Source organism: Hemibagrus wyckioides, linkage group LG15 (assembly GCF_019097595.1).
Source record: "Hemibagrus wyckioides isolate EC202008001 linkage group LG15, SWU_Hwy_1.0, whole genome shotgun sequence".
Classification (NCBI taxonomy): domain Eukaryota; kingdom Metazoa; phylum Chordata; class Actinopteri; order Siluriformes; family Bagridae; genus Hemibagrus; species Hemibagrus wyckioides.
The window spans coordinates 14740130-14757565 of NC_080724.1; the positions used below are offsets into that span (position 1 = coordinate 14740130).

General features: G+C 39.5%; 1 protein-coding gene across 1 annotated transcript in view; it reads right to left on the reverse strand.

The window, feature by feature from the left end:
- LOC131365877 (PPARGC1 and ESRR induced regulator, muscle 1) overlaps positions 1–17436 on the reverse strand; it is a 33161-nt gene that overhangs the window by 3241 nt on the left and 12484 nt on the right. Inside the window, exons 3-4 of the mRNA XM_058409784.1 lie at positions 4655–4784; positions 210–3952 (exon numbers count right to left, since the gene is read on the reverse strand). Of these exons, the coding sequence (XP_058265767.1) occupies positions 210–3952; positions 4655–4784 (3873 nt within the window). The remainder of the gene's footprint in view (positions 1–209; positions 3953–4654; positions 4785–17436) is intronic.

The following is a 17436-nucleotide window of genomic DNA, read 5'->3' on the forward strand; positions in this document are numbered from 1 at the left end:
ACTAAATGGAAAAGAATTCTAGTAGATTTGCTATATTTTTTGAAGTAAGGTGTCGCTCAGGTACACAACAGTTTTTTTGTTTTATGCAAATTCCTCTCTAGTGTAAGTCATGTAGCATCGGTAATAAAAAGTTTGAACTAAAATGCATCAGAACTCCTACCGTTATCCATGTGTGGGTGCTTGAGTGTAGTAAAAATAGTAAAGCTTACTTGGATCAGCGACAACTGTCTGCATTTCGCTGTATATCTTCTGTTGTTCTGCCAGCTGTCTGAAGATGCGGTTCTCCAGGTTGAAAATCAGTGGGTCTGGAAATGGGCTCTCATCAGCACCAAATATGCATATTGGTTGAATTCCTCCACGAAATGACCTGCCAGTATTTTTTACAGGAGTCAGAGCCCGAGAACTTGACTCCTCACTTGGGACTGTAACTCCTGTGCGCCGGACTTTCCTGAATGAAAAAGGATTTGTCCACACAAAGTTCCAACTGTTATCTTTCTCAGAGAAAGTCTGTTTGTATGGGTCTGAGGCTGTTACAGAGTCATGATTCTTGGTTGGGTTGTGATCATATCGTGTGACCACTCGGATGACTGTATGCTCAGGTTCCTCATCTTCATCTGAGTGAACAGGGGAATCATCTGGGAAAAAGTAATCATACACTTCAGGGAACTGGACATTCCTGGTTGCTGAATGTGAGGAGGAGAAGATGGGAACCAGCTCGTCGTTAGTACTTGTGTTGTTGTCTGCAAGTGGGAAATAGAAACTTTCAGGCTCAAACTCTGAAAAGAAATGTTCATACATCTCAGGGACAGAGGTGTCAGTTCCACTGAGATAAGAATCATCTACACTGCTGGCCTCAGAGACAGATTGTTTGGGTTCATCCGTACCAAACAGATACTCAAAGATCTCTGAGAAAGTGATGCCAGTGCTGTCCGTCTCCTCCTCATCAGAGAGATACACTGGGGATGAAGTTTCAACACGATCAAATGGATCTACATAGTCATCCTCAACTTCAGGATGAGTGGCATAAACAGAATGGATGGAGTGGACAGAGGCATTTCTCCAGATTTTTCCCAAGTTTTGGCCCTCAAGAGTTTGCAAGTTCTGGACACTAATATTTTTACACATCTTCCTGAAGCAGTGATTGGACTTATTTCTAAAGAGAGATGATGAATGGGCTGTATCCAAATGAATCACGTCTTCCATTCCAGTTGCAGTTCCAGACAGATTTGGATCACTTTCCCAAATTACGCCTGTTGGTTTAGGAGACTCATTTATCCCCTCATCTACTTTGGCTGCATCTGGAATTAGGAGCTGTGCAACCTTTCCATCAAAGTCAGATATGAATGACATATCCCCACTGGAGTGGTCTGGCTTGGATTCATCCGAGTGTGTAAAATATCCTGAATCTGCTGCATCTGTCACCTCTGCAATACTGCTGTCATCTGACTGGAGTAGTACACTGGGGTGCTGAGCTTGGCTAACTAGACGTAGTCGCAATATGTCATTTATGGTCAGCTTCTCCATTTCATTCCAGAAGGAAGATATAGCATATACAGGAGGTGTGGGTTGACTTACAGAATCAGTATCTAGTGTTTCTAGACTTTTGGCTCCATCTGTTATATCAGGAGATGGAGATGGTGAATGTTGTACTATAGTAGGTGACAGGTCATGGTCTTTAGATGAAAAACATGGTGGTGGATCTACAGAGAGAACGAAACCTTTTTGTTCTTCATTGCTTGTAGGAATATTAGACAAGGTGGGTTCTGATTTTGAGTAAACTGAAAGATGACTGTCTGGGTCAAGGGTATGTATCAGAGACTCGTATTCCTTGGTCTGCCCCTTAAGAGACAGTTCTTCATTTCTGTCCTCTTTGAAACCAGGGGACTGAACAGCTTCAATATTTTTGCCTTCCTGGTTTTCAGGCATATTACTTAATCTTAAAGACGGGGAGTTCTCTTCTACCCAATCTTCATTTTGTGGATTCACAGATGTATTTGAGACGCCAGCATTTTTTGACAAGTTTTCCTTTGTAATTTTTGCTTTTGGTTCAATTGATGGAGCATCATTTGTCTCATCTGCCTCTGATATTTGGGCTGCGCTCATTTGTGTCTTGTGATCATTCTGGTGACTTATTTGTTCATGAGTTGCCTGTGGCAACAACTTAAAAGGAACTGTTTCTGACAGATTCCCCTCGGCTGGCAAATCATATTTTTTGTGCTCGTGGGGGACTTCATCATGAGTCACAGGAGGTGAAATCTCTTTCTTTTCAGTGTTTTTGTAAGATGCTGAGAAGAGTGTGTTGTTTGTTAACTCAGGAAATGTTACACAGGAAGTTGAGGTTTTCCTCTGACCTACTGCACTAGACCCATCAAACTGAAAGTCTGATAACGTCACTCTTTCTTCAAATTGACTTTTGGGTATCATTGAGTAAACAAGAGTGTGTGATTGTATCAGTGGTGCTATTTGTAACGCTGTACTATCTGCAGGTGACTTGACATCATCTGTGTGATTTGAGAATGAGAATTTAACAAGAGTTTCTTTGCTTCCAGGTTTTCTCTCAACCTTCGATACATCAGAGCTGCCAATAGACACTGGCTCTTCTGATGGCAAATGGTTATTGAGCTGTAAATGAATTCCTGCATTATCTCCATTAGTGTGTGCAGATTGATTGTCATCCCTTTGAGGTGTCTCTGTAACAGAAACACCAGGCTGAGGAGATTTGAGATCTGCGCTCATTGCAATCTGCCCAGTTTCTGTTGGTTTCCCAGTCAGATTATTATCAGGCATTATATCCATTTCTCTCTTTTTCTGAGTAACTCCTGCACTCCTGTTGAGCTCTTCTTGTAAATTAGGACTTACCTGTGTGGACTTCCTGATATCTCCCTTCACTTGGACTGACTGTGAAAACACTGAGAAATTCTCTGAACTACTGTTTTTTTTAGGATGTACTAGAAATTCACTAGGTGCCTCAGAAACAGTCCCTGAACCACTGTATTTGGCTATATGAGTTTCACGAACCATTTCCCCTCTTCTCCCATATGTGTCCTCATCAGAATCACTCACTTTGCTTGGCAAGTGTGCTTCATATCCTGGATCCATTTCCGACATTTCCACACTCATTCGCTTTTTCTTTCTTCTTCGCCTTCTTGGGGTAATGTTGGAAGCTTGACCGAGGACTGCTAGCATGTCAGAATTATTGTTTGTTACTAGTTGAGACTTTGCTTCTTTAAGCTGATTTGGGTCTGTGAGCTCTTTACCATTGTCTAGAACATTGCATGGACTCTTTTCAGTGTCTGATTGTGTCCTCATGCGAGCCTCCCATTTATCTCCTTCTTTCAGTACGTCCAGTGACCAGTCTGCTTCTTTGATAAACAGCTCTGTGTCAGGGCAGGTAGATTTATGTATTTCTCCGTCATCATCGGTAGATTCACTATATATATAGGTATGACAATCATTGCACTGTGCCGTCTGATTTCTGCATGACTGCAATATTTCTCCAGATGCTGCTATCTCTTTAGTGTCTTCTTTCACATCAGATCGCTTTGAATGGCCAGCCATTTTACTCCCTAAATTTGTGTGATCCTCAGTCACTGAGACACTTTTCAACCTCTCAAAGAACACATTGACAGCCTCCAAGTGGAAGTCATCCTCACTGCCGGAGAGAATTTGATCTGGACTGCTCAAGCCATATTTACTCAGGTAAACCTCCACAGGAGAGCCTTCAGAGTCAGGGGGACCATCATTTCGAAGCTCTGGATGGAGTGAGGTAATTGGTGTGGCAGTTTGTGTTTGCGGGGTCGCCATGTCATCCATGTCACTCATTCCTGAGTCATCCAGGCCTGCTAACCCTGGGGGCAACATGTTGCACTCTTCACATGCTTGGAAGAAGGAGTCCCAGTCGAGTTCAGAGATTTGGACACTGTACTCAAAATCATCCATCGCAAAGTGGAAACTGCAACAAAATCAAATGCCAAAGACACTTTGAGCACATGGGAGTTTACATGCATTTTTATGTGTTATTTATATGTGTATGTGTGTATATTTGTTTATGTCCTATTGGTACATTATTAGAAAAGTGTTGAAACAAGATATAAACTCTGTATTCAACAGGTATTCATGCAACCTATTATTCTGATGCCAGAAAGCCTAAAAATCAAAATTCACACTTAATCCACACGTTGCAGTTAGCAAAAATATGACTCCTGACAATCAGATTAGAAAATGCATGCAAGACACATCTAAAAATAAAATTATTCATCGAATCTTTTATTTTTTTAAATAAAATAATGCAGTTAATGTGTTTTTATCTGAACATTCCTCACATCAAGGTGTATCCTTGTATAATCCAAAAGGATCCCACTGTATTCTGGGTAATATAGGATGATGGAATCTTTATCATTCTGGTACACATATGGATGTACATTCGAATGGTACTTACGCACACTCTTAAAAGGCAAAAAAAATATAAAATTCTTTAAAAAATATATGATAAACTGTATGAGCTTGTTGTAAATAGAAGTCCTGAAGTGGCATGACACATTCACAGCTAACCAGCTAATAATTAGACTATGTTTAGGTGTCACTGCACTATCACTAAAATATGCCCATTTATATCTGCGTGTCTCTATCTACAGTTATGCAGGCGTTCACCTACCTGTTCAGTTGTTCTGTAGTGCTACTGTGGCTGTCCTGTGTGCTCTCTGTACTTTGTGAGGGATAGTATGAACACTCTGGAGGCCCATGCCATGCCACAGAGAGCAGCCTCACACTGGCCCTAGGATGCCCTATAAATAGAGCAGTGTTTCTGATCACGTAATACACGCAAAGCTCCTGGCTCTGACCCTCTCAGCTGAGGTGTATCATTTCAGTACCTAATGCAGACCTCAGCTGGCAAGGTGCTAACAAAATGGATTTATAGATAATGCTGTTCTTTGATATTAAAGCAATGAGAGTGAATATAATATCATATAAAATAAAAGAATATGATATAATTGTTTTGTATATTAGCTGTGTTCCTGGCACAGAGGACATACTCTCTGTGGATGTCATCAGCTGGAAAGAACAGCGAGGTTCTCACACAAAGGGATCAGCCAAGGTGTGTGTCAGCTGATGTATTTCTCATCATGGGACATCACGGGTGGACTGATCTACTTTCCTTTCTGACTCGCAGGCATGGAGAAGAGCACGTCTGTGCTGACTGGAAACATTAACAGAATTCATTCATGTGAACTACTCTAGTTACATTTTACACTTAATAATTTACAAAAGAGGCTCTGCTATGCTGTGGGGGCATTTACACTATATTGCCAAAAGTATTCGCTCACCCATCCAAATAATCAGAATCAGGTGTTCCAATCACTTCCATGGCCACAGGTGTATAAAATCAAGCACCTAGGCATGCAGACTGTTTTTACAAACATTTGTGAAAGAATGGGTCGCTCTCAGGAGCTCAGTGAATTCCAGCGTGGAACTGTGATAGGATGCCACCTGTGCAACAAATCCAGTGGTGAAATTTCCTCGCTCCTAAATATTCCACAGTCAACTGTCAGCTGTATTATAAGAACGTGGAAGTGTTTGGGAACGACAGCAACTCAGCCACGAAGTGGTAGGCCACGTAAACTGACGGAGCGGGGTCAGCGGATGCTGAGGCGCATAGTGCGAAGAGGTCGCCAACTTTCTGCAGAGTCAATCGCTACAGACCTCCAAACTTCATGTGGCCTTCAGATTAGCTCAAGAACAGTGCGCAGAGAGCTTCATGGAATGGGTTTCCATGGCCGAGCAGCTGCATCCAAGCCATACATCACCAAGTGCAATGCAAAGTGTCGGATGCAGTGGTGTAAAGCACGCCGCCACTGGACTCAATGGAGTGGAGACGCGTTCTCTGGAGTGACGAATCGCGCTTCTCCATCCTGCAATCTGATGGACAAGTCTGGGTTTGGCGGTTGCCAGGAGAACGGTACTTGTCTGACTGCATTGTGCTAAGTGTAAAGTTTGGTGGAGGGGGGATTATGGTGTGGGGTTGTTTTTCAGGAGCTGGGCTTGGCCCCTTAGTTCCAGTGAAAGGAACTCTGAATGCTTCAGCATACCAAGACATTTTGGACAATTCCATGCTCCCAACTTTGTGGGAACAGTTTGGAGCTGGCCGCTTCCTCTTCCAACATGACTGTGCACCAGTGCACAAAGCAAGGTCCATAAAGACATGGATGACAGAGTCTGGTGTAGAGGAACTTGACTGGCCTGCACAGAGTCCTGACCTCAACCCAATAGAACACCTTTGGGATGAATTAGAGCGGAGACTGAGAGCCAGGCCTTCTCGTCCAACATCAGTGTGTGACCTCACAAATGCGCTTCTGGAAGAATGGTCAAAAATTCACTACTAAACACACATAAACACACTACTAAACCTTGTGGACAGCCTTCCCAGAAGAGTTGAAGCTGTTATAGCTGCAAAGGGTGGACCGACGTCATATTGAACCCTATCGATTAGGAATGGGATGTCACTTAAGTTCATATGCGAGTCAAGGAAGGTGAGCGAATACTTTTGGCAATATAGTGTATTTTCACCTCCATGGTTTTGGTATATTGCTTTAGTGAGAACTGTCACTGCATATCAATACAAACTAATTCTGACTGCTTAAATTTATACTATGCTGAACCATTTCTGTCAATTGAGACATTATTTTTCAGGATCATCACAATCCCCATCCACAGAGACAGCATGAACGCTAACTGAAAGGCTGATTGGTTATGTAAATTATTTTTATTTATGTATTTTTGAACCTTTATTTAACCAGGAATTCTCATCAGACGCAATATTTTTTTGTGGGAGAGTCCTTGCCAAAATTGGTGCACATAGTCACACACACACACACACATGTACAAAAATGTGTATATATCACAAACACAAAATCTGATCTCAATCGAAACCTTGTGACAGATTTAAGACAGACATGTTAGACATGTTAGAATCCACCATCATTATCGAAACACTCATAGACGGAATGTCCTTCGGATGAATAATGTTCATCTTCAGTACAGTTTTTCAGAATTTGTGCCAAAGTACACTTAAGATGTTCTGCCAACTTTTAATGACCCAACACTTCACTAATACATTTATGTTGTTTTTTCCCTTTTAACTAGAATTAAAATCTGTTTATTGATCCAAAACACACATAAACACAGTTGAGTGGAAAAGTTTGCATGGAAAAATGATTTTTGGACTAGCTGTAACAGATACATACAGGTACAGATAAGAAGTACAGGTGGAGGGATGGAAGTAGGGGCAACAGGGAGATATTACAACACCGCTGAATGAGGATAGCTATAATTGCATAGACTGTACAAAAATGTAATTTGATTTCTAAGGGATTCTTCTCATTATTAGTAGCTTAAAGCTCATACAATAGCTTAACACACAACATATGTAAAACATATCATTGTCAGTATAATTTCTTTGTCTCCTCATGTGGATATATGGGTGATGTGATGAATAAAGGAATGGATGATATGAGGAATGGATGGATGGGTGAATGAATGCTTTAATGAATGTATGGATGGATAGATAGAAATGTTTATGATGATTTAATCATCAAGAAGTGCCACTACCATTATAAAAGCACAACTTTTGGCAGTATGGTTTTCTGAAGAACTTAGGTCTGTGTCTCCATCATGCCATGAATAAAGGATATCAGTGATGCCTGTAGGGAAGCAACGTAGGAGTGAGAAATTCAGGCCAAGAACAGACTGTTTAATGATCAGAGATACAGTCATGTGACCTAAAGGCCTTCTGTAAGCACATTAATTGTTTATATTCATGAAAAGATAAGATGAGACCAAAATGGAGATATTTAGTCATCACGCACGGTGCCATGTTTGTGCTATTACCACAATCACCTTGTATACCGACTGTCAAGCATGGTGGTTTAGGGGAGATGATTTGGGTTATGCAGACACAGGATCTAGAAAAAAGTGCATTCAGTGAGACAACAATGAACTCCACCTTTTACCAGAATGTTCTTGTGACAAACGTGAGGCCATCTGTCTAGCAGCTTAAGCTTAATGATCTCAGACACACCTGCAAATCTACATCAAATTGGTTAAACAGGATTAAAATGAATGGCCAATTCAAAATCCAGACCTCAACCCACTCCATGGAGATGTTGTGGCTGGATATTAAGAAAGCTTTGCAGAAACAAATAACCTAAACATCAATAAACTGAAGCAATGTTGTAAAGAAGAGTGAGACTTATAAACGACTACAGAAAAGGTTTTTCATCATGATTATTAATTGAAAGAATTCCACCAAATTTCGAAAAGGACATTTTCTTAATAATGTTAAAAATCCGTTTTTGTGCCAAAGTGCCAAAATGATTGTTACATATTTCTTAACAATGTAGATTTGCCCTCAGAGGTATTTGCTCACAAGGGAATAGCCTTTAGCTAATTTTGAGGTTAATGCTAAAATATCCTGGCGGCTCCAGCTGTGCCTCAGGCGCAGTGGTTAATTGGGATAGAGCTGTGTTTACACACATCAAGATTATTAATGAATACAATGGGATTAACAAATTAGTCTATCCAAGCAAGTGTTTATGATATTGAGATAACACTCATTATCCTATTATCTGCTCAATTTTGAACCATCCCTGATTAATTATGCCTTCTGTTCCCTCACTTATCACCATCTCCTCAACCCCCACCAAAGCTAGGATAGAATACAGATAAATAGGACTATGATGAGAGAAAAGATCATCTTGAATCGTTTTGAAGAATACAAAAGCTTAGGATTTTTAAAAAAAATCAAAAGCATGCTGAAGATTTCATTGTCTCAGGTTTTGCTGCCCATCATTTAAAAATGAGATAAGATTTCATTATTTGAAGTGAGAATGTTTCTAAACTCTTCACTCCCTCTTTCTCTCTGTCACTTATTCATCAACATAATAGGGCTGATTCTCTTTAAGTGTGGGAAATCTGTCTGCTCTCCTAATTAGCAAGCACACACTGGGCAGTGTGGCAGAGAGAGAGAGAGAGAGAGAGAGAGAGAGAGAGAGAGAGAGAGAGAGAGAGAGAGAGAGAGAGAGAGAGAGAGAGAGCGAACATGTTTGCACCTGGGATAGTGGGCTGCAAAAGTGTGGGAGGGATTCTGTTTACATCAACAGGATTAGGCCCACCGGGTATATGTCTAGGATTAAGATCTGTTTAGGCTACTTGATAACATCCACAATGACTAATAAGACAGTGTTTTTCTCTAATTGAAGCCACGTCTGGCAATTCAGTGCTGACTCATCCAATCCTTGTTTAAAAGAACTATTAGGCACAAGTCAAAATGACAGAATTGTCAGTAGCTCCTAACAAGACACAGTGATCTCTCAAGATGGCATTGTGGCATGTCTAAATTCAAAAATATACGGTAAAATGTGTTGGGTGATATGATAGGGCAGCTTTAATGTGGAGAACTCCTTTTTTTCATTCATCCATTGTATAATCAGGGTCACAGGGGTCTGCTGGGGCCTATCCCTGTGCACATTGGGTGAAAGGCAGGGGTACACCCTGGACAGATTACCAGTCCATCACATATAGACAGACAACCACACACTCCTATGAATCCAATCCACCTAATATACATGTTTTTGGCCTGTGGAAGGAAACCATGAGTAAACCCACACAAGTAGGGGGAGAACATGCAAACTCCACACAGAAGGATTCGAACCCCAGACCTTCTTGTGAGGCAACTACTAAGCCACCGTGCTGCCTGTGCTTTCTTTCTTTCTTTTTTAATTTTAATTTCATTAAGTCGCTATTTCTTCAGTAGCTTCTAGGTCATGTGACCCTGTGACCCAAAACTAATACCAAAATAATCTAATTGGAAACCCCCACAAGGTACACCTCTTGTTATCCCAAAATGTGTTCACTGATTTTTATTTTATTTTTTATTTTATTTTTATTTAAAAAAAAAAATCATATTTCTTCAATAGATTCTAAGTCATTTGACCCTGTGTCACAAAACTAATACCAAAATAATCTAATTGGAAACCCCCTCAAGCTACACCTCTTTGTATCCCCAAAAATGTCTTTGTTGATTTTCATTTTCATTTCATTAAGTGACTTTTTCTTCAAATATAATTAATTAATTAATTAATTAATTAATTTTTAATTAATATCAGTGAAGACATATTTTGGGATAACAGGTGTACCTTGTGGAGGTTTCCAAGTAGATTATTTTGGTACTAGTTTTGGGTCACAGGGTCACATGACCTAGAAGGTATTTAAGGAATAGTGATTTTTTTAAATTAAAAAAATAATTAATTAATTACAAATTAATTCACATGATGCACAATTCATATTCTCTATTAATTAAATTATTATCAATAAATTAACAAAAGCTGTATGCAGTGACTCATGGCATATGTATATTTAAGAAGAAATTAGAATAACTGGGGCACGTAGCCAGGTAAGTACCAAGTACCACATTTCAGTCGTACAGAACTTTGTAGACGGTCCCTAAAATACCGCTTCCGAGTTTCTGTATAACTAAAACTTCACCGCAGTAGAAGACTGCACGTGGCCACAAATGACAGAAGAAGAGATACTTCCGGTTTTAGACAGCTGTTTTTCCGTTTCTAAGCTATAGAACTTTCTCTATTTAAAGTATAAATGAGAAAAGAAAATCAAGTCTAATTTTAAAAAGAACACGGACCAAATAGATGCACATTTTGCGTCACATGCAGACAAAAGTGATATAGTAAGTTAGTTCTGTGCTGGAAAATGCTTAAAGTTTTTTTTGTTTGTTTGTTTTTTGTTTAACAACTGTAATTTGATATGTGTTTGTTGTTGTTGTTGATGATGATGATGATGATGCTGTTGTTAGAAAGACAAAACTCAGTTTAAAAACCGGAAAAAAACTGCAGTTCACATTTCGGCCACCAGGTGGCAAACAATCCTTTTAAGAAAATCACCCCAGGCTCTGGTTGTCCTTCCTATTAGTAGTATTTTGCGACGTTTTCCAAGGATATTTGGTTGTATGTCTTTATAGGTATTAAAATATTAACAGGAACCTGAGATTGAATAATTTGCAAATATAAAATAAAATAAATGAAAACTTTGAGTGGCGCAGTTTGGTTTGAGATTTTCAGAAGCAGTGTATTAGTCTGCAGGCCCATGAGTCAGTGTTGCACTTGGAGATCGAATGCTGGTGACTCAGGCTTGGCTCTAAGCCTTTGCCTGTTATTCCCTGATGGACAGTAGCTCACTCAGCACAGGGAAAGGGACTCTCCCCTCCTCCAGCTCTGTGTGGATGATTTGGGAAGGGCCTCAGACCACACAGCCTTCCTGCTGTTCTACGCCAGTCATTATCTCACCAGCTAAAGGTCACGTATGAACAGGAATAGGATGAGGATGAACAGTATTTTTAGTCAAATTCCCCTCCTGATCCTCCTAAGAATGCTGGCATATGAGAAGATGTGTCATATCCTTCTTTCTTGCTGGCTGCTGCTGCTGATATGTATATAAAACAAAAATACTAACATGAAATAAAATAATCACATTTCTTTTCAAGGAAGATGACCATATTATTGGTCAGAAATGATTCCCATATTTGCCAGTGCTTGGTTGCACATAAACTGCTTATGTAAGCACCTCATTGTTAACACTTTATGTCTACACTAGATGACAGACAGGAAATGGTGAATAAAATCATTCCAGCCTTGTATCCAGGGGCTAAAAGTGGATCCCCAGCATCCTTCCAGCCTCTCCCCTGGCCTGTCTGTTTGTACTCCGTTAAACTTAGCAGGTCTGACCAGACCATGTGCATTCTCCGCTGCTTGAAGTGCCAGTTAATGACTGATCTGGTGACAAAAGCCTGACAGATACTCTACCACACACAGAGTGATGGCTGTGCTGCTCTCCTGCAGGTCATAAGGGTTATCAGCACCAGCTAAACAATGGGAAGTGGAAGAGGCAGGCTCGGACCAGCTCTGGCACTGACACACTCCATGCACACAAACCCAAACAAACCTGGGGTGGAAACAGCAATAGCATCGTTCTGCTCGTCACTCATCAGCCCTGATAACAAGAGCAGGACTGTCACCACTCTTTCATTTACCCACACCATCAATGGACCGAGACAGTGACCTCTGACCTGTTGGGCTCTTAGCTATTACTCACCACTGGCCAATCAGCACTAGACATTGCCAGCAATGTAACAGAAACAGAGCCCCCAATAAAGGAGGAATGTAAATAGATGAATGTTTGGGAAGTGGAGTGGATAATAGAAACAGGTTTAGTGAAGCAGGCACTTGATGATGGCTAATCACTGGTCTCTAAAGACAAACTGTTGCTAAGAAAACGTAAATGAGAAACATTCCAGAAATGTCGTGAATAATGAATATGCATTTAAGGTCATGTGATAGAAATTTAGTATTCTCGTAATGTTAGGCTTTCACATACATTGCGTCCATCATGTATAGAAACAACAATTTAAATCTGGTCTTAGATTATTTTGTACATTTTCATATAGGAAACTACAAAGAGCCTAATGAGAAAGCGCAAGCAAGTTTTTCAGGCGACCACAGACACACCTTACTAAGACTTTTTAAGGTGTTTATTTTGTCACCTGTCTGTACATGCAATCAGTACATCAGCACATATTAACAGAGAAAAGTGTCTGGACACAGTACATACATACATACATACATACATACATACAAAGATAAGGCAGTTGCAGTCATCCCTCTTGTAACTACAAACCTTTTAATATATACTAGTTTTACTATAGCTATGAATAATTCTTTGTAGTTATGAAATAATATACTTTATTGTAAATAAATACACCAGTGCTTTTACAGGTTAAACTCAATTCATTTCATCATCAATTAATTTCCTATGTGACATTTAATTGAGCGAAGCACAGTTAAATATAATATACAAATCTAATTACCAGAAAATGAAAAACTTTAATCATTTATCTGTGAATCTGATGAATTTCATTACAGATCAGTAAAAGAGTTCTGTATGAAGCTTTGCAGTTTGTGAAATGTGAACCCAAATCCATGGAAACATTGAAAAAAAGGGGGGAAAAGTAAGTCATTTTTCAGAAAGCACAACACATTTAAACAATAATTATGCTGCTCCCCATTGCTCTGGATTTCACCAACACCTCCATGCATAACCCCCCCCCCCCCCCAAAAAAAAAAAAGAAATTAAAACTGCAGCCAAAAATATGTTTTTTATTTTATTCTAATCTTTGTACTCAGTGGAACTCTACAGTTGTTGGAAAGGAAATGCATAAGTACTGTTAAAACCATAACTGTGATGCATGATATATTGAGTTGTTCTGTGACATTTGAACTGTCTGAGGATTTTTTTTACAAAATTAAATCGGCTTTGTTGCCGTTTTAGCCATTAGCATGAAGGAACAAACGCTTTTGTCTTTACACGCAATGCAGGCACAAGTATGTATTTATTTTTTTTAACAGAAGTTTAACTGTGCAGCAAAGCGTGACTTTAGAATCACTCGGTTCAGTGACAAAGAAAATTTGCACGTCAGACAAAACAAACATTGTCACTTTGACTCTCACTTTGTCACACTTTGTCGAATGATTCACTGTGGCTGTGAATGTTGCTTCTTTATAATGAGAAGTGCCGGAATAATTAGCTTATGATAATTTTTTAAATAAAACGAACCAGTGTCCTCGTTTTCTGGTAGAATAGGGACCAATAATGATTAATTGCTTAAGAAATATTTTTATCATCAGTGCCATCACCAATTAATTTTAAGTTTGCACTTTTTATATTGTTTCTGAAGTGAAAACGATCAAAACCTGAAACATTCATTAATAAAATCATTGTGGAATATGAATGATAGAAGAAGATTATATTTGCCAGCCAGTGAAAACAGTAATAGTCTAGGTGTACATGTAACAGTATTATTACATATAAAGTCAAAAAATACTAAAAATATTATGAGATTTCCAATCCCACTGTCAACTTTTGTTATACAGTATGTTGTATCTATGTATAATATGTGTGTATGCACATCTGTGTAAGTAATATCTGGTCTGTAATATCTTGGCAATCTGAGTCTATGGCTGTGTCTATTTGTGCCCCAAATATTTGTATCTCTATTTGCACGTGGGTGTGGTCTAAACCTGATAAATGTTATTTTATTTTATTTTTTTTAACCTCTATGGAAACCCCCAAGAGGTAGAACTGCCAGCAATGTCAACATGGTCTGCCAATTCTAGTCTCGATTAAGATGTGTGCAGGATTTTAATTATGCTTATACAGCTTTTACTACACACTACACACAATAAGTAACTAACATATTTAGTTGGTTTTAATCCCTCTCAAATAATAATGTTAAAATAATAAAAAAAAGTTTCCTAATTTTAACACTGACAACCCAGACCTGGCAGTTACTAAGGGCTTCTGCATATTCACATTCATATCTGATCACTTACTCACATCCCCGTGAAGATAAAGAAAAAAAACCCCATACACGTTGTATCCTGTTGTACGCATGCATCAAGGACATGTTTTAAGGATTGTGTTGTTTCCCAACAGTGGGTAAAATACACAGACCAGACATGCATAATGCCTATAGGCTGGGGCTAAAACATTTAAAATGGCACCAAAGAGAAATAATGAATATACACTCTCATACACTTCTTAGATTTAACAATTCTTTCTTAACTTTTTCTTTTAATATTTCTTATTTTGGCACCTGACTTAGCAAATGTACATGAATGAAAATGGATCTAATAGCCAGAGATTCTTTAACTATGAGAAAACGTCTGCAAATAGTCACAAAACCTTTTGTGAATGTGGAAGGTATTACCAGAAAAACACCACAGGCCAAACCATTCTACAAAACAGGGAGAAATAATTACCCATCTGATTTAACTCCTACAGTCTACACTAGTCATACAGCTAATTCCTAACTACTTTTAACTTATGATACCACTCCTTCAGTTTCTGTTTCAATCTATTGCTATTTGATGATAGCCAGTCTTTTGTTTTATTCTAAATCTGCTTTATTAATATTCTTGGATGGTTTTATCCAGGCTCCTGACACACACTTCCCATTCTGCATAGACACACATTAGGCAGCCTATTGAAGATTAAACCCAGCTCTCAGACTTGGCTAAGCGCGTTATGCTCCCACACTCCAGCGTTCACACACTGATGGTCTGTCTCCCCCGGGCAGAGGCGCGTGGGCTGAGCAGGCAGGCGAGTGGAACACTGAGACATTACAGCTGGAGGGAGTTTTCAGAATGTCTTTGAGCTTGCCGGCAATGACATAAGGCCTGAAGCCCAGGCAGGATCAGACAGTAAATCACTGAGCATCTACAGAGTCTGACGCGAGCGTGTCTGGACTCACTCACTCAGACGTATAGACATGGAGAGGGAGAGGCCAGCACTCTGTAACCTACCTTGAGGTGTGGTGCTTCTTCTGGAGTTCCCCTTGTATCGTTCCTAATCTCAGGATGCGGCTTGGCTCAGTTCTAGACTACTGGTACAGTCTCAAAAATTATGTAATATTTCACAATAAACTTTTTAGGCTCCTATCATATTGTGTATTAGGAATAAAAAACAACAACAATATTATTAATGATATCTCTGCATGAATACAGTATTAATATTCTTGTTTTCTTTAAATGCAGACAGAGAGATATAAGTTTTATATAGCATTTATTACCCCCAGAGTTTATTTGTGTCCTTTTGTTTTTATCAATGGTTAAAAATCACTGGCTAATCACTCACTAGTGACATCACCCTCACTGCTCAGACAAATTCCCGGGTCATGCACACAAACTGCATCACCATTACAGATTATCTCTCTGCATCGTCTGCTTTCGGTGCAACTCCTGATTGTTTCTCCTTTCTAAAATTGCATTCCTTGTCACTGGAAAAGTGGCCTTCGAGAGGTTCTGCTTTTTTGGTTCTGTTGAATACTGCATTCTGATGCTTTCATCAAGCTTAATGAGTGCGACAAGACGGCAGATAAAGTGTGGAACTGAAAGCAACTAAATTAACACAACCAGTGAGCCAATGCTTTCTTTTTCCCATCAACGATGTGGGAAAATTTGCATTGAGGCTGCACTGTTCTAGAGACAAAAACAGTGGGTTCTTAACAAGCGCTGGTCTGGAGGAGCGTGCGCGGATGAAGGGTAATGGCCCTTATCGAGATGACGACAGTATCTGAGCTGAGGACTCTGACCAGTAGTGACTGACTGGAGCTTTTTTTGCCTGAATGTTGCTGCAACAGAGGGCAATAAGTAGTTGCAACTGATGTATTAGCTTGTTTAATGAGGCATGACAAAAGGGGGAAAGTTGGAGGTCAGACGTGCTTAAAGGTCTTTTCAGTGCCTTCATAGCGACAACTGTTGTGCAGGCAAACTACAGAGAGGCCACAGTGTAGGCAGATATTTTTTTTTTTTTTAAAAATGCATCCTGTAACTTTTCAAAGCTAATGTGCTTCAGACTTATGATTGCGAATAAAGCCAGCACAGTCTCTTAAAGCTGTTACTCTGTGGTGTACACTGCCAACAAGAGACAAGACCTTTTTTAAATGCCTCCCTGCTGGAACTCACAGTACTACTCTCCCACGGTTTGATGTGGAAAAGCCATGGCTTTGAAGTGATATTTACTCTCTCATTCATTGCAAGAAAGAAGAAAAAAGGCTCAGAGGGAAAAAAAGAAACACCTGCCAGACAGTAAACAGCTCCCAAGCACAGCTTCTCTATAACACAGATACTTATGATGTCATCGCAACCCCATGGTGCACTGCAGGATCTAAGCTACAGGTTGGCGTTGGGTAGGGCAGTCAGAGCAGGCCAGTCTCAGTGTAAACCGAGCCAACGCCTGTCTGCTTTCACAGCTTACAACACCGCTGTGCCATAACATTTTTTTCCCCCAAAGCAGCACAACAAAGGACACAACATTATTGTCATATATATTTATATATTTTTATATATATATATATATATATATATATAACAATAATATATACATATTTAATATATAGAAACATCCTGCCAAAGGAAATCCTTCATTGCCACGTGTGTACGTTAATACATGCCAATCTGTGAATTCGATTAGCAATGCCTTCAGCGATGCAATTTGCATTTAGCAATGCCTGGAAAACTCCATAAAAGGCAACGCTCACAGAGTGCTGAATGACAAAATGACGAGTAAATGGAAGAGTGCCTCCTAAGTGCTGTGTGTGCAAAATTTTCCAGCATTGCAGCTGGGCCACAAAAGATCCTCTTCTTCCTTTTATATGGCACAATTTCTTTTGTCATAATTAAATAGCTGGACTTATTTTGTTTTAGCTTGTTTTGTATTGCTTTCTTTGAAACAAATTCATTTGTAACTGGGTCAATAAATGAGGCCAATTGTTTGCAGCCCGCAACCAGTTACATCCTTATTGGGTAAAAGGCT